The 27,647-nt window shown below is 39.0% G+C and overlaps 1 protein-coding gene across 4 annotated transcripts in view; it reads right to left on the reverse strand.

Annotated features, from left to right (window-relative positions):
• Positions 1–3,244: 3,244 nt before the first annotated feature.
• The window catches only part of FAM193A (family with sequence similarity 193 member A), a 78,865-nt gene continuing 54,462 nt past the window's right edge, over positions 3,245–27,647 (reverse strand). For all 4 annotated transcript variants that reach the window (XM_082051987.1, XM_082051986.1, XM_082051985.1 and 1 more), the window contains 12 exons: positions 27,397–27,639; positions 25,298–25,451; positions 25,017–25,196; positions 21,625–21,876; positions 19,138–19,336; positions 17,612–17,884; positions 17,023–17,305; positions 14,589–14,775; positions 12,607–12,837; positions 9,960–10,800; positions 7,566–7,647; positions 3,245–4,125 (listed from right to left, as the gene is read on the reverse strand). In XM_082051987.1, coding sequence (XP_081908113.1) covers positions 4,032–4,125; positions 7,566–7,647; positions 9,960–10,800; positions 12,607–12,837; positions 14,589–14,775; positions 17,023–17,305; positions 17,612–17,884; positions 19,138–19,336; positions 21,625–21,876; positions 25,017–25,196; positions 25,298–25,451; positions 27,397–27,639 — 3,019 coding nt within the window. In that variant the 3' untranslated portion in view covers positions 3,245–4,031. The remainder of the gene's footprint in view (positions 4,126–7,565; positions 7,648–9,959; positions 10,801–12,606; positions 12,838–14,588; positions 14,776–17,022; positions 17,306–17,611; positions 17,885–19,137; positions 19,337–21,624; positions 21,877–25,016; positions 25,197–25,297; positions 25,452–27,396; positions 27,640–27,647) is intronic.

Below are 27,647 nucleotides of genomic sequence, written 5' to 3' on the forward strand. Positions count from 1 at the left end.
TAACAGAGGACACACAAGATGCTGGAGATGAAGGCAGCACTTAAAATTTGGAAAATTGGAATTTTTTTGAAAAGTTCTTTCTGAAGTACAGGAAGAGGAAGGGAGACATGCTGAATCAACACTTCTGTGACTTCACTTCAGAGAATTCCCCTACCAAAAGTTTCAGTCTTCAGATTTCCTGGAGGTTTAACTACAGAGAAAGAGCCAAAGATAACAAATACTACACACCTTACCTTGCTCAGATGTGTATTACAACATCACAAGCAGAGATTTATTTTTTTTAGAATAGCATGTTCAGTTACCAGTTGCACACCTCCGTTTATACTGGGAGATGTTTGAAATTGTGAATATTAGCGTAAACCTTTACCCCAATAAACATTAAGCACTACTTTCTCTCTCATGATCCATGGTAAAGCTGAGCCAACCTTTCACTGATATGGAAAGCAGCTGCTGCTGCTGCAAAAGGCTTTGCAGGAGAGCACACCAAACGCCTACGGGCTCCACAGTCACTATGTAAATTCATTTTTAACACATCAATCTTCTTCCCGTGTTATGGCAAGATTTGCAGAGCCAGCATGTTGAACCCCAGCTACAAAGTCTGAAGTACCAATGATACCACACCAAAAACGCAAGTTGCAGACTGCTGAGCTCTCAGGTACGTTACCGTGGAAAGCAGCAACAGTGAACACCAAGCAGAGATGAGACATCCCTGTCCACGAGCTGTCTTAGAGTGTCCAGTGTCAACACTGTGTGAGATACAAACGCTTTGTGTGATAATGTTGTCTTCCATTAAGCAAATTCCTGAAAAGCCACCGGACATGAGATTCAGCAGCACTGGTATCAGCAGACAGGCCTAGAAGAGATATCGCATCAGCCACCTCCGGAGCTTGGACATTCATCTTTCATACAGGTTAAGATGAGTAAGGAACAGGGGGACAAGCTACACTACAATAATCGAAGTCACTCACTCTCAAAAGTGGAATTTTTCCCCTCCCAACTCTCAGGAAAAGCTCAAATTTAGTCTGTCATGATGGAGATTTCCTCTAGTTGAAGTTAACTTTGGAAGCATTTTATCTGGACAGAATGCACGTGAACTACACAAATATCAGTGCAGAATGTTTGTGCTTCCCACAGGAGGTTACAGTGTTGCACCTAAACAGATTTCCCATCATTACTTATTTAGAGATTAAGAAACATACTCATAATACAGCAAAGCCTTAATAAAACTGCTTAACGAATGGAGTAACCAACTCACTTGCTCAAGGCCCCAAAAGTGGTAGAACAGAAGCCAGTACGTTCAAATCTCCTGCTCCCAGACTGGTCCATGCTTATCTTCACTTAATTATGAATTAAAAAAAAAACCCCAAATACTTGCCTTTAAGTTCTCATCGAGAGGCAACAGCAGATCCATAGAGACCCATTCTTCATGCTTCCTGTGTAGTGCGTGGAATCATATCAGTTGTATTGATGTGCCATGATAGAGCACAAGGCCATTACAAATACACACATCCCTCAAATGCAAAAGGACAACTTCTCTTGTGTTAACCCAGGATTTCAAAATAAATAGAAGCAATATTCATGTGTCAGCCTTTGAACAGCTTTGTTAGTAGAGAATAAAGCTTTCTTCTCCATTTGCTAGTGAAAACAATTGCTATGAAACAAGCTTTCTAGCACCATTAAAAATCTCAGTACTCTCAAAGCATTCCTACTCTAGAGCAGCTGGATCTGCACCAATATTTGCCAGTGTGACAGACAACAACTAGTTTGTCCATCCCATGCCTCACTTTGTTGAGATCACTGACACAGAAGCTACTAGTGATGACACAGACTGCCACCTTGTGTTAGAGCTTAGAACTGAAAAAGCCTGAAAAGGTGGATTTCACACAAACATCAAACTTTGGCTGTTTTAGCAGCATTTTTGTCCACAGCCACCGTCATGCACGAGCAGCCTCTCCACTTCTACATGACTAAGATCTAACTCAGACTGTAACAGATCTAAGCCTCCATGATCTCACAAAACAAAGTTCATTCTTGTCCACTACCTGCCGCGGGTACCTTCACCATTCCATAGTTTTGCAGAGACAGCTGCTGCTGAGTGGCACAGATAGTACCTCTTAGGCTTGAGATGTTGTTCCTTCAGCACAAGCAAATAAATATGTGTGTTACAATACCACACTGACAAAAAGAGTGAGGCTAAGTTATTAATCCCTTCCTCAACCTGAACCTGAAGAATAATAGTTGTCCCCTGTAAGTCCCAGGACTGTATTTTGAGAACAGGTATTGTGTCTACATGAGGAGGCTGAGAACCCATCTACCGACAATGGCTGGGGACAAGCTGAGCACCAACGTTCTGCCCCAGCAGCCCATGCCAAGGCAGGAGCTCCAAGGTCAACAAGAGGGATGTGAAGCTGCAGGTACCTCAGTGGTCTGCAGCCAACCCAACCCTCCTGCCACACTTGAGCCTCCCAGGGCCATGGAAGCAATCACCCAGCACACTTGCTCAAGTTCAAAGCTGAGTGTAATTACACTGTCTTGCAAAGCAGCCCCAAGCTCAGCGGGTGTATCACAGGAAAATGTGTTAACAAGCAGAAGTAAGAAAAATGTGGAATGGTTCTGGAAAAGGACACTAGTGGGCTTTGAAGCTTTAAGTCCTTTTAAATACACGCTGAGTGGAAGGAATTTTTATTTTTTAGGGGAAGACTGCCTTATAATTTGGGTAAGTGTGGATAATCTAGAGGTAAAAAGAAAGCTTCTTTTGTCTCTATTCTGAATTAACAGCACAGCATCAGAAACTTCTACAAGATCTTTATACAGATCAAAATCCTAAATTGTCAGTTTTCTTCCATGCTGGGCAATACTATGCAACCTGTAAAGCATTACTATATTGTTACCTATTTACATGATAGTAGCGCTGAGCCTACCTACTTCTGCACTGACATTAAACTGGAAATTCGTGTGTTACCTTGTTCCTCACAAATTGTCTGTTGAGATCAAAGCATTACAATAATTCACAGAATCCACAAGCTTCTTTCTAGCATTCAGCAGGAGTCTTTCTTGCTCAGACAGCAGTTTTACCCATCAGGTGAGCTGGGAAACAAGTGTTCATAGAGGAATATGCTAAAGTTAAGTAGCATTCACTGACCCACTCTGATACAAGATGAAATGTAGTTTGGAAGACCATTATTTTTTTTGGTATGTTTCTTTCTTCCCTTCCCCACCCAAGCAGAAAAAAGCAAGACACAAGTCTTCTGCCATACTAATGTATTCCATCTTTCAAAAAGAAAGACATGATTTTAATATTACTTAACAATATGTTAAAAAAGTAGCCAGTTAGGCTTCAGTGTTAATACAATTATACACTCTATAACAGATTTGATAGTGTGAGTACTGTTCTTTTTTAAATTTTCTCATTCTGCAAGTATTCTTACACAAGCTGGCTACAAGTCAGGAAAAAAAATCAAAACACAAATAGCGTAACTTGTACACTCTTAAACAGTAGATTGTGAAAGAACCGAGGAAATACTTGTCCCATAAGAGCCTCTTTTTCATGAAGTCATGTCAGGAGAATTCTGGAGCAGATGAAATCACAACTGACTAGGTCCATTCCTTTGTCAGGAGTCAGAATGACAAAACATAGCTAGATGCAGAAGTGACAGGAGCCACTGCAGATGATGCAAACTAGTATTTTGGCCTCCACCCAAGCCTAAGCAATTTAAAGTCTTTGAGGCCAAGGCATTCAGAAGGAGATGGAAAAGAGCTATTGTTCCAACTCCAACGGCATACAGCTACAATCAAGTAAGTCTCACTCACAGACTACAAGCACACAAGCTAACAAATTCAGGTAGAAAGTGGCAATTTTTCAGTCCGCAAGAATTATCAGGCCAAAGGGTTCAGTGCAGATCCACACAGCACTGGGGACAAGGCAAGGCAGCACTGGCTCAAGACCAGATAAGCTCTCAGCACAGCAGGACAGGTAAGTGGAGTTGCCGTTCATTGATTCCTGCAGGGTTCACTCCCCATATCGTGTCATTTCAATGTGCAGCAAAGGTGGTTTTTTTCAAGCTAAAATTGGACCAGTTGATGGAAAGTCTCTGCCTTGTCTGCCTGGCAGAATCCAAGCAGAATCTGAAAAGAAAAAAAAGTGATAAAGTGAAACATCAAATTCCTTTTGAAGCGCAGCTCTCATTCAGAAAGACAACTCTCTAAAAAATTCATAGAACCATAGAATCATTTCAGCTGGAAGAGACCCTCAGGATCATCAAGTCCAACCATAACCTAACTCCAGCACTTAACCATGTCCCTAAGAACCTCATCTAAATGCCTTTTAAACCCCTCCAGGGATGGTGACTCCACCACTGCCCTGGGCAGCCTGTTCCAGTGCCTGATAACGCCTTTACCAAAAAAATCACTTGTCCATTGCTCAAATATGTTGTAAACCAGGTACTTCAAACACCACTGCATTATCAAAAGTAAGTGAATGAAGCAGCAAAGAACACTGCATATCTAGCAGAACAGGCAACAGAGCTGGCAGTGCTGTATTTACCACAAATCTGGTAACAGTAAGAACGAGCGGTAGGTCACGTGTAAAACAGAAGCACCAATGGCACTGGACACGGCTGCTTCTCTTCTGAATGCGGCACAGTTGTGTTGGAGGCAAACACCCGGGGAAAGGAGGTTTGTTTATAACACAGCAGATAAGTACCCACATGCGTGGAAAAAGCACCTTTAGAACAAAAATCCACTTATTCACTTTCATTAAACGCAACTTGTGGAAGAACTTCTGAAAAAGGCTGGCTCGTGTAGGCACTTCAGTGACAGTGAATTCAGGCTGAAGTCCTTTACCGAGGCAAGGTGTGGTGTGTTCAGGCTAAAGGCTGCACAACAGCATTGAGGGTGCGCAAACCCCTCTCTGGAAGGCTACACAGCCAAAAAAGGGAGCAGACAGAAGGAATGAAATAGAAAGGTACAGTGGAAGGGTAGAAGAACTAAATTTATTTTGTTCTTTCAATGCTAAAGTTAGAAGTAGCTTGCAAAATTAATTCTGAAGTCAGGATGTAATTAATGTATCCATCTCTTACACCACTACAAAGCAAGAAGACAAAATGATGAATTAACAAACCATTAGTACAAAGTATGAATTCAGTGGGCCTGTTCAGCTCATTGCCATGGAGATATTAAAACAAGCGATGTCACTGGAAATTATTGAATTATAGAAAACATACGCATTAAAGGTGCTTCACAACATTAAGTAGCTGTATTTCTCCCCTAGAACAGCACCTATCAGGGCATTTCAGACACCTTTTTAAACAGATATACATAAGAAAATTGGATGGCTACACACACTTCCTAACAGATTACAGTAAAGGAGCAGATTACACCAATTACTGACTTGATTATAAAACAGTACAATTAGAAGTTTTAACTCTTCATTTGGTATCCCATTTGACAAGTTTATCTCCAAACCTCAGCTGCACTTCCACAAATACAAGACACTGCTTCATTTATCCTACTGAGAGGAGAGAACTGGTGAAAAGAACTTTTCTATTTTCTTGTTACAGATAGTGCAAACTTCAATGAAGCCAAGAATACACCATGAAATCCACAACAAAGGCTTATACTATACCAACACCAGCACTATCTAGTATGTGCCACATTTCACCAATTAAACCTAAATTTTAATTAAAAAAACCCTTTAATTGGCACCACACAGAAAAATAATTTCTAATAATAGAGTATGTCCTTTTGAAAATTACATCTTCTAGTACATTATAACTCCACAAACAATCACAGACATATGCATTTTGTATAGTAATAATAAGCAGCGTAGAGAAGCAGTGGTACTCTGTCCTTTGCAAGACCCAGACGTACCTTGCATCCCAGACTATCAAAGCTACATAAATTTAGAAGTTGAAACCCATACTGAAAGCCCTTTCTTAAAAAACCCACCCTTCAAACAAATGGCTTTAGTTGTTTTGTGAAATATTACTGTTGATTTCTGACTGATTGTCCTGGTTTTGTTAAAAACAAGACCATTTCTCTTTTAGTGATTTTTCTTTCAGTTAAGTTCTTCTGGGTGGCTGTACTTTTCTGAGTTTTAGCCTGCATATTTTTCCTAGGATGCTGTACTCGGTGCTGATAAGAGACCAAGGGAATGCTGAAGAAGCTCATGTTTACATTTATTACTATGGTAGTTAAGAAAGACTGATAAGTTTTCCCACATTCCGTTGTGAGAGGGGTGTGTTTGAGGAGGGGTGGATGGAACAGGTGACTAGAACTGACCAACGGAAGTATTCCATCCCATAATCGTCATACCCCCTATATAAGAGGGTGATCACGAGGGTCACGCTCTCTTCGACCATGGCCGGTATCTGGAGAGGCCTCTGTCTGTCTGTCTGTGATCCACAGGCCTCAGGCCCTGCATCCTGCAAACAGGTTCCGGTTGGCTGTGCAGTCCCACCCATGACTGAGCTGCAGCAGCTGGAGCCGCCAGCTCCGCACACCCAGCTCTGCTGCTGGAGTGACGCCAATTGCACATCGAGCACTTGAGATCGTTTTTGTATATTTTATATATATATTCTCTATTTATTAGTAGCATTAGTAAAACCCTTTAAAACTCTCCAACTTGAAGTCTCTCTTCCTTTCCCCTTACCTTTCTTATCTTTCCAATCTAAAGGAAGGGGTGACAGGAGGTAAAGGGGATAACAGGGAGCATCTGCCACGGTTTATTGCCACCTTGCCTTTAACCATAACACTGATTCAATTACAGGAAACTGATTTATTTGTATCATTTCAGATTTGGCTATAAATTTGAGTATATTTGAGTATTATGGAAGAACATGTGCTACACTACTTAAACATGAGCTTGTTTTGAGGAAATTAAATGTAACTGATATGACTAAATGTAACTAATCCCCAAAACAACCAAAATGCACAGAAGTAGTTTCACATGCATAGGTTCATATTTATTTTACTCTCACTGGACTATCATCAGCATTTGCTCTTTATGACTAGCACAAGCTAATATCCCACAGTTGTGCCATCTCTACTTCATGTACAGTATAAAATTCCAAACTAATCGCTCCTATAAACAAGGAGGAAACCATCACCAAACCTTTTGGAGTGTCTTTTCTGAAACGTAAAACAAAGTTTTATTTGTTCAACACTTAACACCTAACATAGCATTTTTCTTTATTTTTTAAATACTGATCAGTATTTAGTCTGCATGGATAATGAAAGAAATAGTCATGCAAACTTCGCTTACAGAAACGAAATAGTAACTGAGGATATTCTGAAAGCCTTGATGTGAAACTGGGGGACACACAGCTGATTCTGGCACTCATTTCTGTACTTGTGCTACTCAGCTATGATCTGTGCCCTTAAACCTACAGCTTTAGTGACTGTGACAGTATCCAGAATATCTGCTGGAACAGGATTTGCTATCTTACAACACACACTTTTCTGCTAGGAGTCAGTTATTAAGTTGTCAAGGGTTTCTGTTTTTATCTAAACCACAGCATATGAGAAGAAGCACAACAGCTTTGCATGGACAGATTACAGCACTTTACCTTTTAAAATACTCCACTTCTCGCTCTGTTTCATCCATTTCCACGCTGTCTAGATCAATGTCTTTGGGTAGAAACACATCATCTACAAAGGAAAAAGGATGATACCACGTTAGAATCCATGGGGAGGGGGGAATGACAGATGAAGAAACTTGAAGTAGTTGTATTAAAGACGTTTTAGGAGAACTGCCTGAGCTTTGTAGACTATTGTTTATTCATGTTTTGTCTGAATTAATACAAACTTAGAAAGACACTTAAACCCCATGTACTAGTGTCTCTGCTCAGCCTTTAAGTCGTTATGTGGGGAACCAGGCAGAGATGAATCAACAGTAAATCTACTGATCACATGCACAGCAAAAGATGCCATAAACCTGGAATACACATGAAAATGGTCAAATTATACAACGTGCTCAATGAATCAGACACCTAATGAATAGCATTCACTGCCTGAAATTTGTTGGCCTTACTACTAAAAAGGCAGCTGTAGAAATATTTTTAAAATGGTATTTATAAAGAAATTCTGGGTTTGCAGAGCTGCTGTACTCCACCTGGGACATGATCACCAGGCTGGCTGGAGGAGCCTAAGTCATGCTACCTACAACTAGCATTTGTTTTTTTCAGATTTTTAAACATTTTAATACAGCCTGAATTTAGGCCTCAGCTACAGCAACAAGTCTCTAAAGTCTGCTGGTACATCACACTGCCTCAGTGTATGGTTCTCTTCATGCATTATGCTTCAGAAAGCACACATTTTTGTAGAATTTGATCTTTTTCCTCTTAAAGTCTGTTTTCTTACTACATATATACTCTAACCTCATTTCTGAAGCAGCTTCGGGACCTGTTCCAAAAAGGGTGAGACAAAGAAACTAACTGAAAACACCCAGTACACATCAGCACTCTCTAGAATCCTTAAGATTATGAGAACAAACAAGTTTCTTCTAAAGGCATTCCTGGTAGGTCCCCTTCAAATGTATTCAGTCTTTTCTTTCTGCTCCTAATTCTAGAGTTTGGTATTACTCTAATGACTGGAGTACATTCTTCCGGGTAAATTAAAAACAAAGCAAAGGGTTCAAACTTATATTGTTGCTTGACTGACAGTGAATGGAAACACTGAGCATCATAAGAGTTAAAAAGACAAACTGGTGGGCTGGTTCAACCCAGCCAGAAACCACAAAACCGAAGTCGGGCTCTACACCTAGTACTTGCAACAAACAGGAATTTGGTTTACATTTTTGTAACAAGGCTTAATCACAGAATCACAGAATGGTTGGGGTTGAAAGGGACCTCTGGAGAATGTGTCCAAAAGAAATAAATGCATCCAAAATGAATAAACATGAGTATTCTGGAACATTGGCAGAACCTGCCAAAAGATTAAACTCTCGTATCTTGATGTGCTTTACCAGACAGAACAGCAGTGAGAACTACAATATTAAGTCATTCTGGTGAACGGACATTTAATTTATGCACCATTACCACTCGGTTACTGGGTGATCCCAGGGAATGACCGGCTGCTCCAAGCAGACACGTCTGTACCCCCGAACTGCCATCCCGAGGGGCAGTCCCTGTAGGGACCACGTGCAGGAATAAACTGGTGCCCCAGAATGGCAGCTCGATGAGCTGCTGACAGCGCAACCAGCTGGCACTGCATTCACTTCTCAAAAAACCAAAAAAATACACTGGAAAGAAAGTTATGCAAGTGCAACTTGAGTCAATTCAATCTTCTATAGCTTTATTATTTCTATCAGATAAATAAAACCCCTACAAATCTGTTTACTAATACATACTAGTATTCATGTGGAAAAAACACCAATATTATCAACTAATTAAGATCCCACCAAGTTTTCACTCTGGCAAATTAAAAATAGTAAATTAGGGGTTTTATTTATGTCATCTATTAATGTGAAGGGAATTACATGAAAGGTATTATTTCCACTACGAAAATGCATATTTAGTCATGAATGATCACTCTTCGGCAGCAGAAACCCATTCCTTTCCTTGCTCAAAGAGTTAAGACAAACTTCAGACTATACTCTCAAGGCTGAATGAGAAACAACCTTGTTTTTAAAAAAGTTCAAAATGGATTTCAGCATACTACTGAATTATTTTAAGTACTTCTTTCAAGCAAGATAGACTTTCTTAACTGACAAAACCCCCACAGAAAACCATTAGCCTATGCTAATGTATTCATTCTTTAAAGTAACCTACACCTCTTTATTAAAACTATATGCATCTCCTAATTGCTATAATTACAATGACTTGAGTTTTCCTGACACCAGTTTTTCTGTTTCTCTAATTTACATTGGCAGGAATAACTGAAGATAAAGATTTCCAACTTCTGAACTTAAATGGTAACAATAAAAAAAACCCCAGAGTTCTTCAACTTTCTTATACACTCACCAATGGAATTGTTGACTTTGTCCCCTTTTTTCTTCTTGTTTTTCTTGTTCTTGCCTTTTGGTTGAGGAGAATCTGCAAGTATTAGCTTATTATTTTGTTGCTGTTCACTTGGTGAAGGGGATTCACTTGTTACAGGTGCTTTCTCTTCCTTTACATGGTTCAACTGTTTTCTGTTGTTATTGTTTAATTTCTTCTCCTCTTTTTTAGGTTCTGCAAGTGTTGGGAGTTCTGCTGCTTTTGCTTTGGATTCTATTTGGTTTCTGGTTTTAGTCTGAATCTCAGCTGCTTTGGGGGATTCAACAGGTTTTTTCACTTGCTCAGCACACTGTTTGTTTATCTGCTTTAGTTTCTGTTTGCTGTTTCCTTCTTTATGTTGATGCATAATATCAAGCAGAAAGGAGAGGGGCTCATGCTGCTTTACACCCCCCTCTTTCTGATAAAGCAGCTTGGAGTCTCTAGCGTTTACAGGACTGGAGAGTTCACAGCCCGTCTCCGAAACCGGTCTCTGTTCCGTATGATTCACATGTCTTGCCAGTGAACCAGAGGAGGTTTCTATCTTTTCCGATTGCTCAAGCGTACCATTCTGAATGTCTTCGGGTGCGTTTGGGACAGATTCCTTCACTGCCTGGCAGTTTCGACTGAGCATGTCCACCTTCTGACAGTCTTTACTTGTTCGTTCTTTCTTCTTTTTCTTTACAGCCCGCAACTGCTGGAGTTCTTGAAGCCGTTGTAATTCTTGTTTCAGCCTCTCTTCTTCTTCCTCTCGCCGTCTCTGTTCCTCAAGCAACTGGTGATGCTCCCTCTCCCTGGCTTCTGCTTCAAGTCGAGCTTTTTCTTCAAGCTACAAAATACCAATAGGTTTATTGAAAGTGATAAATATTCTGGAAATGAGAGTTTTAGGGATTATTACTACTTTTCTCTATGAATGTTATAAATCCTAGGATGTTAACATATGAACATATTTAATCCAGAAGCCTGCACAGCACATAAATAGCTATTTATACAAAAGCTGCCCTTTAAAGTACATTAAAACCCCTTCTATATTTCTATGCTATGTTTCTGTAACATATTTGACTGCTGTTAATACCATCTTTCTGCTACTGCTAAGCCTATCTCTATATCAAAGTTTTCTACAACCACAAAAACCTGCTGAAAACAAAACATTCAGCTTCACTCCCAACAACTGCGTGTATTACGAAGGTGACTCAGGTTTGCGTCATGCCACGTGGTTTGTCCACTCTCTTGCTATGACAGCAGAGTTGCTCTGTTTCAATGTTCAGGAACATCAGGAAGAACAATAGTTAAAAACATTTTACAGAAAAACACTGAGCACACTAAAGCTACATTAAAAGTTGTCAAAAACAATATGGATGGTGAAGTTTTCTGTTGTCAGCCAGGAGTTCATTAGCCACATGAAAAAGATGCACACGATTTTTTGCCAGCCATTACTGCAAATGCCTAAAATTTTGTTGTGCATCATTGATCTTGCATCATTAGCAAAATGAAAGAAAGTTGTACACCAAGAACAATCATGTCCGTTTATTTTCTTGTACATTTTGTGCCTGTATGGGACTACTTTTGCACAGTTGTACAAGTAATGCAAAAAAATATAAGAACCTTCTACTTCTTATGCTCACACTGCATTGCAAGGATTAAGTGAATTTTGCAAAGTGAATTTCATTTATAAATAACTCACTAAGCCGGCAAGCTGATGAACAGTGCTACAACATCAACATAAAGAACATAACTTATGAACATCAGGTCTTCCAAATACACGGAAGCATGTAAAGAATGCAGAATTAGTGCCGGCAAGCAAATCGACAAACAAGAAATACTGACAGTGCAGTCACACAACACGCTTACCAGAATTCAAAAACAATCTCATTTCATCTTGAACTCCCCACCTATACTTGAATTGCAGTAAGAAAAGCCCGTTTCCTGCTTGCTCAACTTAAATATATATATTTCCTCTATTAACTCAAAAAAATATTGTTTTCAAAAGATAATGCACTGTTACACTTTAGAGTTTCTTAGAAATGTTTTTGCCAGTTTCCATTCGAATGCAACCTGTAATTTTCCTCTTCCCTGCCTGCTCTCTGCAGCTTGCTGCTCCAGCTCGGGATGGCCCTTCGTGTCATCATGTGGCACAGCACTTCATCTCTTTCAATCAGGACAGCAAGGTGCCCCGTGCAATCATTTTAAAAATATGAAATCTTGACTTTTCCACTCTCATAAAAGCACTGACCTTATGTTTCCTGGCTTCCTACAGAGATACCTCATCATAATCATTATCGCAATAAAGAAACACTAGTTTTCTAACCTCCTCCACTTTTAAGCATCGATTCTACAAAACAATCAAATTCTCAACATTTCTGACACTTAGAAATAGCTTTCTAAAGTGCAGGAAATTCCACTATAAAGCTGACTTGCAACAAAACCCATGACAATGACATTGTGAGGAATCTTCCCAGTCTACTCCATAACTCCTCAGGCAGCATCAGAACAGGTAAGAAGCTGTGTATGTACAAACAGGCAGCGTACCACAAACCACACAGAAAACAATTACAGCATTATTACGAAGTCTGGATACAGCAGAATACAGATTCAAAACCGTGAGGTCTAGGATAAACATACTTTTATGTCTTACCTTTCTTTGCTTATGTCTGGCTCGCTTGGCTGCCCGAGAACTGCTTACTGGTTTGGTTTCAGAGCTGTTTATGAATTGTAGCAAGTCTTCCACCTTTCGGTGGTCAACAACACTTTCCCTTTCAGAGATCTGATCTGGTTTCTTGGGCTGTTCCTCCTTCCTTTTTGTTAGACGTAAACGAAGTTTTTCTCGCATCTCTGCATAATTCCTACTGGTTGGTGCAGCTGGAGGCTGGAGGACACGAGACAAAAAAATAAATCAGTGACTAAATGTACGTATTTCATTGACCTAATACTTCTGAGACTTTGAAATTTTATAGGCCTTCGAATAACTTGGAAGATCCAAACCTGAATATCAAACTGCTAATTGTTTGTATGTATATTTTCCAACTGAAAGAATGACTGATCTTATGGAGGAATGCATAAATGAAAAGACAAAGAAATGCTTTTAAAAGCAATAAAAATTTCCTTATTCTCACGTGACTGGCATACCACATTTGAGAATGTGAAAGGAGCAGACTTTTGCTGCTGTTTCCATTTGCTCTGAAGTCTGTTTCAGAGTTCGGGCTACAGGGGCCCCTGGGCAATAACTGCGAAGGCTCATGACCCTGACATGTGCCCACACACCTCCAGCTGAGTCACATCATACCTTACTTGTTAACGGTGCTGCAAGCTGAATCCTTGTGTCACATTTCCTACCCATGTCCCCTCCCATCCTCTGCTCCTCATTCCCCCTGCCCTCCCGCATCCGATCTGGTGCCCATCTGCTTGAAGTGACACCAGTTCAGCTCATTAAACCAGCAAAACAAAGCCCATTAACTTAAAGATCCTGTAGCGTTCTGTCACCTCAGCAAAATGAATCATGTACTGTGCAATCAGACAACTATCAAAGACAGATCAACCATGGACATGGTGGGAATGTGCAACAAGAAACAGGATCTCCTCCCTGCCCCTGTCAGCCACAGGGCAGGGGCTTCTAATTCCCCTCAAGCTCTAAGGTGAAACTGCATCTGACCAAATACATGGCCAATAAACTCAGCTTTTACTTCAAATAGGAAAAAAAATGCCAGAGACTCAAATTCTACTAGTTAACTGATGGCTAAAACAGTCTGTACATAGGATGTACAAATGAGGCCAGTAGGAAAATGAAATTTGAAGAAAAATCTTGATGTGGCAACTTAATAGCTTTTATAATTTAATTTGTGCAAATGAAAAGATATGGTTACAAGAATTCACTGGACATGTTACTGGGATGAAGTTAAAGATGCTTCAAACAAAGTGTTAAATATTAAAATATAAACATAAGGGAAAAGATTTTATATCATTTGCATGCTTTAGAACTTCATAATTTCTTCAAAACACCCTTTAAATACAAGTCAGTGCCTATCAAAATATACCAGTAAAGAAAATTGTTTGCAATATTGAAAACAGCGAAAATGCAGTTTGGGTTTTCCTTTCATAAAAGTATAATTTCAACTTACACTGTTTAAGTTCTAGGTAATTCTTTTCTTTTAAATCAAGTTAAAGTGAATACTTTGAGGATTGCTGTTTTTACAAATGGGAGAAAGGCTCATAAATTGCCATGAACATTTCAAAAAATATCCCATATTAAGTGTACTGTCACCCAAGCTCATCACATTATTTATAATTACGCTACTACAGATGAGTGCATTAATTTTGTGAAGTTATTTAAATAGCTCAATGCCCCTGTTTGCAGCTTCAGTCAAATATGGTATTATCCAAGTCAGTTGCTTCCTAAATCTTTTAGTCATTTTTATTGCTCTTGAATTGCTTTCAACTGGAAAAGTTTGTTGCAATTCTACATTTCAAAGAGCAAAATTACTTTCTAACCGTGCTCCTTTTACTACTTCTCTTGAGTGAGCTCCAGTGCCACCCCCTTAGTAGCAATCTGATAAATCACATATAATCACCAATGAGTAAGTGGCAAAAAAACAAATAAAAATTTAAAATCCAACAACTTACTCCTCCATGGCCGAAGAACTCACAGTAACAGCAGTCACAGTATTTTCCTTCCTTCTGATTTGTGGAAGTTGAGGTACTGGAGCTATGCTCCGAACAGCTGTCTTCATCCTGGCTCTCCTCTCCATCATACTGTTGATGGTCATATGTGTTACTGTTCTCACAGCGATGGCCCTCACAGTCAGGGTCACTACGTTAAATTAAGAAAATGCTTGTAAAGAGCTCTGGATTATGATAAATAAGGTATTAAAAAACTCAAACAAACAAAAAAAATCAAACAAAAATACCCCATATACAGTTATATGTCCAACTACCAACAACAATGACCCTCAAATTGGGATAACAGCCACCAGTGATGCATCAAATCCTAAACCCTTCGTCCAGCAGCTTGCAAATGGAGATGCTCAAAACCAAGAAGCAATACATGGAAAAGTGATTTGTAAAAACTCATTTAGCGACTCATTGAAAGAACAGACTAGAGAATGAGTTTTGGAACTGTTCTTCATGGGTTTAAACAGGTAAAATAGTTTCAGAAGTAGCGATTTTAGCTTTTTTAAATTGAGTAGTTTTGAAACTGCTGCCAATCTTATCACTCGTGGTCTGAAGAGACCTGTGCAGTTGCAATATTCTCAACTTATTTCTAAAATCCCCTGGGTTTAGACAACTTTTCAAGCTCTTGACTTCAATAAAAAATTCAAGGTCAGCTAAAACCAAAATGTACCCATCACCCTGTTCGCAGCCTTATTTTGAAGGGGCAATACCAGCATGTCTCTTCAAAAAGCATGTACAGAGCAGTTCATTCCCTCCAGAACTTTGCATAATTGTGCACCCAACGTATCTACTCCTCAGTTCTTCTAACTCTGATGTGATCTTGCTTCAAAAGTAAAAACGATTAATTTTTTAAGATCTACTCATCTAGCATTAGTATTTATTTGTTTTTACGTTAGAAAGGTGAAAACAGGCCATAAAATGTCTTATCTGAAAAATACACATAAGTCTTCTTTCCAGCCTCACTTCCCCCCACCAGTAAGGTTTTCAAAAGTCTGTGAGCATGAAAAATGGTTCAACTTCAGCATCCTGGTTAGGGAAAAGGTGAGCAAAACGGCTGCACATCACAGGAGATCCTGCCAGCCAGCGCAAACACTGAGCAGTCAGTCTGAGCAGCCCTCGCAGCATTAGCATCACAGTGCCCAGTGGCACAGAGAGAAGCACGTGCTGGGGTAACAGATACAATTCCACAGAAATCAGAGCTTCATTAGTTTTCTCGCTCAGTTGCTAGATTGAAAGACTAGAACATAAAGCAGTTTTTCTCATCATAGCACAACACTGATTCACATAGAGTACAATAATTGTTTCTGGGTTCTTTCCCAGTTTGCGCTTTATGAACTGAATTACTTTATCATGTTAGCACCTGGAGACAATGACAGAAGTTGGATTTCTATTGCATTAAATAACCTATATTCAATTCTCTCCCTGCACTAGACATGAAAGCTTCCTTACAAAATTGCAATAATTTCTCAAGCGTGAAAGAACAGATACTTATTTTGTGGTATCATCAATAAAACCATTTGATAACAGAAATAAGTGCATTTTTAGAAGCACCTCAGGTATGCAGTTATTTACCTCTGCTTAAATCTCACACCATCTCCTGAAAACCACTGCAGCAGCCAGGAGACTACAGCCATAGCAACTGTGACCACGATCCTAGAGGTCACAAGAGTACTTGGAACAATGACCCAACAGCTCTTCTGTTGTGCCTGCACTCCGAGCTACCAACGAGTTGGCACCACTATCTGTTTGCCACAGTACATGACGCTACCAGAAGGCGACTCCAAACTCCTCCCAACCTCCACAGCCCTTGAAAACCTTCAGAAGTAAGAATATCCTTCCACATTACACCCACTGTATCAATGGTGGGACTTATGCCTAAGAAGTCTGAAGTGCAGTCAGGAGAATGTGTTACTATGCGGCAGGTTTCAAGACCACGTGTGACCTTTTTATAGTTTGAGCTAAATCTGTTTACAGACTCCTTAAGTTTTCACAGCTTTTCATGCCTGCTTGCCTTGTAATGCCAACATGACAGAAAACAGATACATTATACAACAGGTTTGTGTCTTTGCAGCAGCAATCACTGCTGGCAATGACAGAGTAATAAAGAATAGACCTTGACTTATTTATCCCAGGTCACGTCTCTAGAAGTGAGTAAACATTTGTTTTTAAACCGCTAAACTCAGTACGTACATTCTGCAATGCAAATCACATCTGTAAAGTCTCACACCAAGTTACGTACTAAGTACCAGAACTCAGTCTTATTTGCTGAAGACACCAACAGCTCTTCTTTCATGCTATTACTATTGGCAAAGGAGAAAAGGTATCTCTGTTTTAATTTTGTTTCCATTGTAAAAAAAAACAAAGACAACAATAACAGCAAACTTACCTGCAGACACTTGGTGGGGCACTTACAGAGCTGTCTGTGGTTGAAGTGGGAGGTGCAACTGTAGTAGGACAAAGACCTGAATGAGGATCCACAAATCCAGGGGCTGTTGCAGCAGTTTTGGGGAAGGAAGGAGCAGCAAGATTTGGAAGATGTGGTGTGGAGGCTGGAGACAGTGCAGCAGGAGACAGTGAAGGAAGGGATGCTAAACTGGTAGGACTATTTCGTGGTGCAACTGGTGCAGAATGTCTATGGTCCTCTTTATTAATGTTGTGGAACACTTCACCTAAATTGGGGGAAAAAACCCTAATTAATTATTCGTAACTGTAAGTCTCCATTAAGTACCCAACAATCACACAAAGCCCTGGATGTTCTCAGTTTCTGTAAAAATGGGGTAATATTTCAACAGCTTTCTATTCAGTTCTAAACTCTAACACCAAGGTATTTTACAAAGTTCTTTAATCCAGGTGTACAGAGACTATAACTCAAGAGTAGTAAGAACAGCAATTACCAAAAATCATCAAGATACATAATATTACTAAAATAAACGCATATCCATCTTTAAGGCTAGTTGTGCATTATAAATCCTTACCTATTGACGAAGGTCTCTTGGATGATACTTTGAATTGGTTGCTGCTTGACTGCACTGTGGTTGCTGTGCAGGAGACAGAAGAAGTGGCAGAAGAGGTTGCCATGACAACTTTATTAGCTTCCATAAAGGCATCCTGGAAATTGTACAGACATTTCTTCTTCGCAGCATTTTTTTTCTCTTTGCTGTCAGTAACTGCTGTTGCTTCATTGCTAGACGTAGTAGGAAGCGCTTCGGGTCTTATTTCTGAGAGTGCTGGTGCTAATATATCACTCCCTTCAATTGAAACACACATAGTAATTAAGAATCACAGAATTACAGAATTGTCTTTGTGGCATTTGGAATTAAGCATTGAATAATTTACATGCAGAAAATCAAGGAAATATTTTTAGTGATGGCTTAGTAGGATTAGCGAAGTGATCCTCCTTTCGCCCTCCCTCCCTCCCCCTAAACAATATAGCTGTAACAAAAAAGTACTAAGAAGTCCCAGAGCTGAAGTCAAAAACCTTAAGGTTTTTCTAAGAACACTACTAAATGTGTGTTAGCAAAGAGCAAAGATGCTACATATACCTTTAACCATTTATAATATAAAAAATAAAATTGGTCACCATTTTACATGCTAAGTATATAAGCTTCAATATCTGAAGCACAGGTTAGCCATGCAACAATTATAAGCAGGAACAACATAGCCTTCTATCAATATATCATCATAAATCTTTACTATTGATAATTTCAGCTAACTACAATAACACCTCTGTGACAGACCTTCCACACAAGCTTACTGCTAACCATCTATTGGAAAAGCTACCTATAATTACATTTGTAAGTGCACGAGCTATGCTACTGGGGAAGTTTTCTGGAGGTTTTTAATGCATTTCCTTTTAAATATCACTGTAGTAGCTTGACACAAGTTAGCAGCAGATCAGCCTGAAAAAAGGCCAACACACAAAACCAAGCTTCCTTTTTCATAGAAATCAAATAAAAAAGGCCTTTTCATATTTGCTCTGATGAAACTGAAAGATGTATCTATATATATGTTGTTATTTTTATTCTATTCACTTCAACGATCAGCACTTCCAAAGGTTTCCTGGCCTCTGTCTTTTTGCATGGCAATGCAGTTATCTCTGCACATTATAAGAATAGGATGTAGTACCATGTTAACAGTGCTCTTATGACCCTGTAGAAAAAGAGCAGGCCTTTGTGCCAGAAGACCAAAAGTTATATAAGTTTCCCCTTAATTCTCATTTCTATGCAAACCCAAACCTCTGAGGACAAAAATACCTCTACAATGACTGCAGGTGAAAAATAGCATGCTATTCTTTTGCCTTTAGCATCCTCTCCCCAATACATAAGAATTTATCTTTCAATTTTCAACCCCACTGGAGCAGAAATAGCAGCAAATCTCTGCCAGAATCCTGTCCTATAAAACCATGATGATGAAACCTGCCACTCCTGGAAAAAAGTGCCACACTCTATTTCAAAACATGACACTTCTAACGAGTCAGTGTGAAGTAGTAAGAAACCCTCACCAGGAATTGTATCAGGCAAAAACGTAGCAGGATTCCAGTTCTTGTCATTCATCATCTCTGATCCCCAAAGACTTATAAATTTAGAGCTATTCCAATCTGGAGTGTTCCCAAAACAGCTTGGATAAATATGATCTTGAAGAGATGCATTGAATACTTGATGCTTGTTTGTATGATTCTGAACTGGAGCTGGCGGTAATGCCTACAAAAATAAAGAGTATTTTCCTCATTAACATTCTGTTTGCTTACACAGTCACTCCAACAGCAATATTCAAATCACAGTGTTTCAATTGTAAAGGCATTATAAACAGCATAATAAATAATATTTCCCTGAATGATAAAAAGACTAGTTTGTTCATTTTTAGTACAGATAATATATTACACAGATTGTATGTATATGCATATAATTTATCATCATAAACATCGCTTTTAGATTCAGCTGAGATATGAATTTTAAAAAAGCATTCTCAAAAAATACTTGGGTTAACATACATTGGTAGGCCTCATTTTTCACTACATTGTATGTTCTACATTGTATGAATGTAGAACTCGTTAGGAATTATCTTTCTAAGCCCAAGCTGCTAAAACCAATCCTCTGTGAAATGGTCATCATCACATGAGACAATTGTGACAAAGGGATTACAAACACTTCAGAATTGAAAGTAAGAGCAGTAGAAAAATAACACTTATTATTTGAAAACATAATTTTAAACTTGATTATATTATTCTTTTTTCCATCTCCAAGTACTAACAGATTCACAACTTAAAACTTAACAGGTAAGGAATACACTCTTTTATTCTAAGAAGCAACCAAGGGAGGAAGAATAAAAAAGAACACACACTTTTTCCTGTTTATAGAGGTAAGTTGCTCTCGTTCAGCCTATTTCTTCTAGCTGAAGTTATTTACTCTCTTTCTCAAATATAACTTTCTTCCAGAGACCTTGTGCAATGCAAGTATTATATTCAATTATTGTCACCTCTAAAAAAAAAAGCCAAGGAATGCGATTTTGTTCTACTCTTGCACTAGATTTGACGCAACAAGATGCTACACAGAAGTAGACGTAGACATTAAAAATATTAGTTGAGTCCAATAACATTTCTCACACGAAAGTCTAAACATTCGTGGCCAAGAAAACTACTTATATACCCAGTCTCCTTTTCCTATACAGAAGTACTTTCATTATCCGAGTAATGGTGAAGGTGGGAGGGGCTGGAATATCCTGCAAAAAAGAAAACTCACATACATGGGTACAAAGAAAAACTTCACAGGGCAGAACGGCCTGTCCATAATGAACCAAGCCTGATCCAGCAGGGATTATGAGCTTACTGTTAGATCATTTACCACCAGCTCTGCTGAATTCAGCTGGCTCTTCAAAGGTGAAAGCTCCCCAAAGCTTCAGCTTCCACATATGTCTTTCTAGCTCCACCACAACATAGATACACGGAGCCCAGTTGCTTCAGGGAAAGACAGCAGAGATTGGGGATGAGAGCTGGAGTAGATGGAGGAGAGCTTGAGCAGACTGCTCTAAGGGATGCAAAAAGAGCTCTGGAAAGATGACAGAAGGTGGGGTACAACAGTTAGGGGTTTCAGAAGAGCAGCACTGGGCTGTTGAAAAATGACAGGTAAGGAATGGGCGCACTGCAACAAAGATAAGGAAGGGACACCAATAAGACAGGAAAAAACAAAGTTCATGTTAAGAAGGATGGTAAGAGTAAGTAATAATGATCTTAGTGAAATAATTACTCTCCCTGGAACCACAAGATCACAGGGCCAGATGAAAAGGAGACAACAAGAATATGTGTCAAATGACAAATGCTTTGCCCCTTTCAGCATCACCCAGGGTTTGACTGATTTAAGCACTATGTGAAACACCACCGCATTAACAGTAATGCTTGCTTTGACTCATACTTCTGAAAAACAGTCACCTGCTCCCAATTTTTGTTACACATCTTCCTCTTGTTTATAACTTAGAAGTTTTGGGTCAAAAGAATTTTGCAGAACCTGCAAAAAGGCAAGTTCTCTCAAAGCACAAAACCACTATGTCTCAATTGTCTCGAAAAAAAATTAAATTACTAGTATTTTGAAACCTCAGAATATTATTGTCAATATTACTGCCAAAGTGGACTATTAAATTTAGACCTTCAATATACAGGAAATGAAGATATAATTAGTCCTATCACACTGACTAAAGTCCCATTATTGTTTCCACCACTGAAGACTCACCTGACTTCACATTCTTTCTAATCACAGTAAGGAAATTATCAGTCTTCCTGACAAGAGCTACCCTGAGGCCCTGCTGCATGAATCTTCCACCAGTTCTGCATCTGCCCTGATTCCTACCTGTCAGTATTCCCTCCAAAGTGCTACTATAAACAGACCACAATTTAAGCAACTTTCATGGTTGCTTGATACTCAGTCATACTGGTTTATACAAGTGTACAGAACATTTCCTGAGGCCAGGGTGCATTTCTCTCTTTTGCCAGGCTTACCTTATTGTGTGTAAAGGGAGAAGCTGTATACAGGGTGGGATGGATAAGTGGACGGGGCAGATGAGGAATTGTATGCAATGGTATATGTCCATGGATGTGAGGATAAAGATGAAGTGCAGGATGTGCAGGTTTTTCAGGGTTCATAAACTGGTGGCCAGCAGGCAGGCGTCCAGTTGCAAGTGCAGAGGCTGTTAGACCTGAGGCTTCCTGTTTGCAAACATGACATTCACAAGCATTTGGACCTTGGTCAGCCTGCAAAGTAATAAATAATAAGTAATAAATAATAAGTAATAAATAATAAGTAATAAATAATAAGTAATAAATAATAAGTAATAAATAATAAGTAATAAATAATAAGTAATAAATAATAATAAGTAATAAATAATAATAATAATAATAATAATAATAATAATAATAATAATAATAATAATAATATCTATCTACTTGACAGACAATAAACCCAGATATTTCCCCATCCTTTTTTTTTTTCTTAGTAATTATTAATTAATATTTCATTTTCCATACATCAATTAATATTTTCAGAGCAGCCACAGAATTCTTTCATCTAATACCAATGGAAAAAACTTCATAGTGAAGTATTAATGGAGGAATCCTTATCTTAGTTAAGAAAAGAATGCCCTAAAAATTGACAGCGTTTCATAGCACACATATTTTAATGTATCATGGACAACAAGTGACATACTGACACAGATAATCAAGGACAGACAGCAAAAGGCACCTCAACAGCATTTATTACCACACTATAAAAAATAAATTACCCCACTATAAAAATCAAACTGTATTATTATTTCCCACAATTTTCCAAGCATATAGAAAAACAGTTTGCGTAGCAAGTAGCAATAAGGGTTGTTAGCTGATGAAGTTGGAAGCAGTCCTGAGCTGCCCTGGGCAGAGCACTGCTGGCACACCAAGGCAGGTGATCCTCCCTGCTCAGCACTGGTGAGACACTGGGAGTACTGGGGCCAGTTCTGGGCTCCCCAGTAAGACAGACATGGACCTACTGGAGTGAGTCCAGTGAGTGACCACAAAGATGATTTAGGCCTTGGAGCAGGTCATGCAAGGTGAGGCTGAGAGAGCTGGGACCGTCCAGCCTCCAGAGGGAAGACTCGGGGGATCTTATCAGTGTGTGTCCCCTGACCATGCGGGGAAGAGGAGAGCAAGGGGACAGAGCCAGACTCTGCTCGGTGGCATCCCATGAAAGGACAAGAGGAAATGGGTGCAGACAAATACAGAAATTCCACTCAAACTTAAAGCATTTATTTATTTGTGAGAGTGGCCGAACACTGGAATGTGTCATCCATAGCAGTTCTGGAGCCGCCATCCCGGTACAGAAAACCCGACCAGCCAAGTGCTGAGCAACCTTCTCTAGATGACCTTGCTTTGGGCAGGAGGGCTGGCTTAGACTATCTGCAGATGTCTCTTCCAAACTCAACTGTTCTGTGATTGTGTGAACCAGTTATTTGCCTCAAAAAATTTCATAATCACATGAACCATAAGAAATCCATGCATTATTAGAACCTTTTACTGATCTCAAGGTATCATTAACCTCTGTCTCAAAAGGATTCAAGACTTTGGAAGAAAAGCATCCCAGGGAAGAGCAGCTCCATTTCCCTCTCTCAGCTCAGTACTTTCTCCTGCCACTGTCATCTGACATGTCACTGGAAAACCATTTTACCAGAAGCAATACCAGGAACACTTCCCAATTGCTATTTCTTCCACAGCAACGTGGCAGACCATGTTCTTCCAAAAAGCAACATTAGCTAACTTAGATTTCTAAATACGAGTTGACAGGTGTTTCCTTCAGAAACAAATAACTCATTATCATTTAAAAGCATTATAGCCTTTGACACAAGGTGTATTTTAACAACCAAAGACTGCATAAACCAAATACAATTAATTAATTAGGTGTCTAGAAAGGAAAAAGTAACTTTCTTAGTAAAAAAAAAAAAAAAAAATCAGTATTATCAAGAAACCAATACTAATCTACTAACAAGTGAAAATGGAAAAAAATATGTCAAACAATATGGTGAGATTAATAATCAAATTTTGACAAATATTTGGATACTGAGCATGAAAAGGAAACCAAAGACTAATAAAGATACCAAGTAAATGAGCAACCCCAACAGGTAATGCCAAAATATCGCAAATGCACATGACATGTACCAGTGAAATCAATCACCTGAATGCAGTGTTACAAGGTAGATATTCAACTGTTATTAGAAAAATCAGGCTAAAAGAGAAATCATTAGGGGTTCCTCAGAATAATTCTGAGAAAATTATTTGCCTTACAAGAAATAAACAAAAAAGAGAAAGGTTAAATTTGACTTTTAATCCTGCATTTTAATTTGCTTCCCTAAAGCAAGTGGACTTATATAATCTCATTTGATTTTCCACAACAAATGCTGAATCTGTTCATCAGTTTCGAACTAGTTTGAGAGAGGTCTCAGCCCATGAGTATTATGCCATTGGTCAGCCATACACAGAAAACACATCTCAATATACTTACTGAAAGAAAAGTAGCTTAACACTCTTAAAATGTCAGAAAATACATCCAGTGGAAGGCCTTACAAACACCCTAACCACAGGGAAACATCCAATGGGAGTTCCCACCTGACCGCTGCCTGAGCTCGCAAAGATGCCCCCTCTAATGTGGATTCTTTAATACAATAAGCAACAGAAGTGACTAGGGTAACTTGGATTAAAAGCCACACAGCCACAAAGGCAAGTCCATTGGATACTTTGCTTTGGTGCTCAGCTGTTACACCAGATACCACGACCTGCTGGGCAGATACTCTCAGCTTTGTTCTTCGGCTGGTGTGATGATCTTACAACAAAAAACTTAATATTATTAAACTATTAAAAATCAAAACCACACACACACAACCAAAACCCCATCAACGACCCCAAGACCAATAAGTCATGCAACGGATTTAACTACACAGGGTTTCAACTGGGAAAGTTAGTTCTCAGATGTAGTATTACGTACTTGCTAATTAAGTACCCGCATCAATTCCCCCTAACTCCTCAATTAATTTCAAATAACTTAACATTTAACACAGACCAAGATCAAACTTCCAAGCAGAAATGCTTTTTAGCTTCTGTTTCTTGCTCATACAGACAGGAATAGACATTTTTCACCTTTTTACTGAAGCCACCTTTAATATAACTAACAATTCCAAATTTTGACTAAAGGAAGATATTAGCCATGACAATATACAATCAGTTGAAAATATTTTAGATATCATACCTAGCTACTGATAACTTAATATATTAAAAGTAAATATTTAAATGAAGATCCAAATGTATTATCATTCAAAAAGCTACATTTAAAGTGTTAATTTAGTGCAAGGCTTTCTTTTAGATTACTATACCTGCTGACTGGGGTAAGAGGGTGGTGGACTATCCATTTTTGCTTCATCTTTCCTTAATGCCCTTTTTCCTAGAGACATTTCTTCCTTTTGAGTCCCTGGTGGTTCACCACTGCTCTCCCCATCTGCTTCTTCATCATCTGCTTCTGAGGAACTGCTGCTGGTGCTGCTCACCTGAGGAGACTGGACAACATTAACTCATTAACTTGGGGGTGAAGGATGGGTCTTTCTCCAGCAAGAACACCCAGCAGCCAGAAAAAGATAAGACACTGTAAATGCTGTACCTCATCCTTCAGTGCCATGTTTTCACCTCCGCCATTTAGCTCGCTGTGAATTCCATTCATGTTGGCTACAACCTCTGCATCGTCGTAATTATTCAGTGGGTAGATATCAGCAAATTTTGCTGATAATGGTGCAACATCTTCATCATCACTACCACTGAGAGGAAAAGAGGCTTAGATAAATCAAAGCACTTGGTAACCTAGTTATTGTAAAAGCAGGTAGAACACCAAAATGAAATACAGTTGAGGGCATCTCTTGTATAAATGCTTCAATCAGGAGTCAAAGGATTGTCTTTCAAGTTGTTTAACTGAACTTACTTTTTCAAGCAAGGAAAAATCAAGCAACCTGCCATATAATCCTACTGAACAGAGTAGTTGCATGTCTGAACAACAGACTGCATTGAAAATAAGATTCTCTGCTACTTCTGTGTAAAATACTTTTCCACTCCTGTTTTCTGATCAAGAATCTAGCAAATTAATAATGACAGGATATAGATGACCTTTAACTGGATGAATAAAGTTTATGTCAATGATTTCCCTCACACAAAATGTGAACTGGAAAAAAGTACAATATAAAATTCAAGTTTTTCCACACATTAAATGTCAAACCAGTAACAGTAAGTAGGGAACACTGAACACATCACACTAACTTAAATTTCTCAGCAGCAATTAGCTCCTAGACAACCCCATGTCTATGTGCTTTTCAGAATCTGCTCTAAAATACTTAATGCAATTTTTTTTTCTGTAGAGACAGGTAGTAAAAGAACATGAATGTTTAATTACCCGCTCCAGGGAAGTGTTGCAAAGATTGGTTAGTTCATGTTTCTACAGCAACCCAGAGCTCTTAAAAGAGCTCCTAAACTGTGCACTTTATCTTTTTGCATTCCATGAGATACTGTGCCAAAATTTAATTACATGATGGCACCATCAGGCATATTTCAAATGTGCAACAAGGAAATAAAATACAGCGGATATTATGAGACATAAAATGGCTCTTCCCCAAGGAGCAGTGGTATTTCCCTAGAAATAGGCCTCTTACAGTAAATAATACTTGAATTCAACCGAACTAGCTTCTGAAGACACAAATCGAACAATTTTGGACATTTCAGCACCAAAACTAACGAGAGTTTACAGAAATCACAAACTACACATTTAAGAATATATAGCTGAACATACTGCCACATAATCTGTTTTCAAGCGCTTCCCAAATGGGTTCAGAAACTCAAGTCCTGTTAAGGAAGATTAAACCATAGATGGTAGGGGATGCAAAGGTAAACGTTTAAAGGAAATTAAACGTCATGAAGTGATATTCATCAGAAACATCCCACACATCTGACTGTTCCTGTTCATCACACCACACTGATGGGGCTAACGCCAATTCCCTTGACTGTACCAACAACAGGAATTTCATTAGTGCTCTTGCCAGCACTGAAATCAGGTTTTAAAATATTCCTTCAGAACAGCACATGACAGAGGAGGCTTGCTGGTTAGCTGTACCCTAACCACGTACAGAAGACAGCCCACCAAGCAGTTTTAACTCTGAATTATGGAATAGGCAGAAGTCTACCGTTAGACTAATGCCTCAAATCTGAGGGTCATCATGATCTGAATAAGAGGTTGGCAGATACTTCTGACAGGGATGATGATTTTTGATGCAAGGCTTGAGTTAACACAACTTCAACAATCCTAAAAGCCTCCTAATAAAGGCTTTTTTTGAACTAAACTGATTCATATGAAATGACCATTCCTCAAAGAAAAGATCACCTGTTCCCTTGCTCAGACTAAGAAAACGGGACCTTTTTAAACAATGCTCTAACAGATCAGTTATCTGATCTCCCTATAGTCTCAAAGCAGGAAAGTACATACTACACACAGTTCTAGCTATACTGTTAAGTCAAGGCCTTCAGAATTTTTAAGAACTATACAAGCTGTTTATGTTTGTACAACGTACAGCACTGGAGTTGTGGTCTGTTGAATGTATGATTAATATTATAGAATTTTCTGCTGTAAAACTAGAATTACATAGTAATAGTCAACCAATGCAACTTGCCTGCTTAAGTTCAATTCACTACAAAATTTAAAAACAGAAAAAAAGAACTTACAACGTTGGTGCAGAACCATTATCTGCAAGGATCAGTCTGGGATGTTGCTGAATTGTAATAGGTGAGCTGGAACCTGATCCTGAACTTGCTGAAGACATACTGGGTGGGCGGATCTCAGATAGATAATCCGGAGCAGAATCAATTTGTAGCGGTAACTGGTTAATGTGGATATCATCCGTTATAGGAGAATCCATGATGCCACACGTTAAAATGTGCGAAAGGCTGCAGTCATCACAAGTACATCTGTTCAA

This window comes from Streptopelia decaocto, assembly GCF_964273445.1.
Source record: "Streptopelia decaocto genome assembly, chromosome: 4".
NCBI classification, from domain to species: Eukaryota; Metazoa; Chordata; class Aves; order Columbiformes; family Columbidae; genus Streptopelia; species Streptopelia decaocto.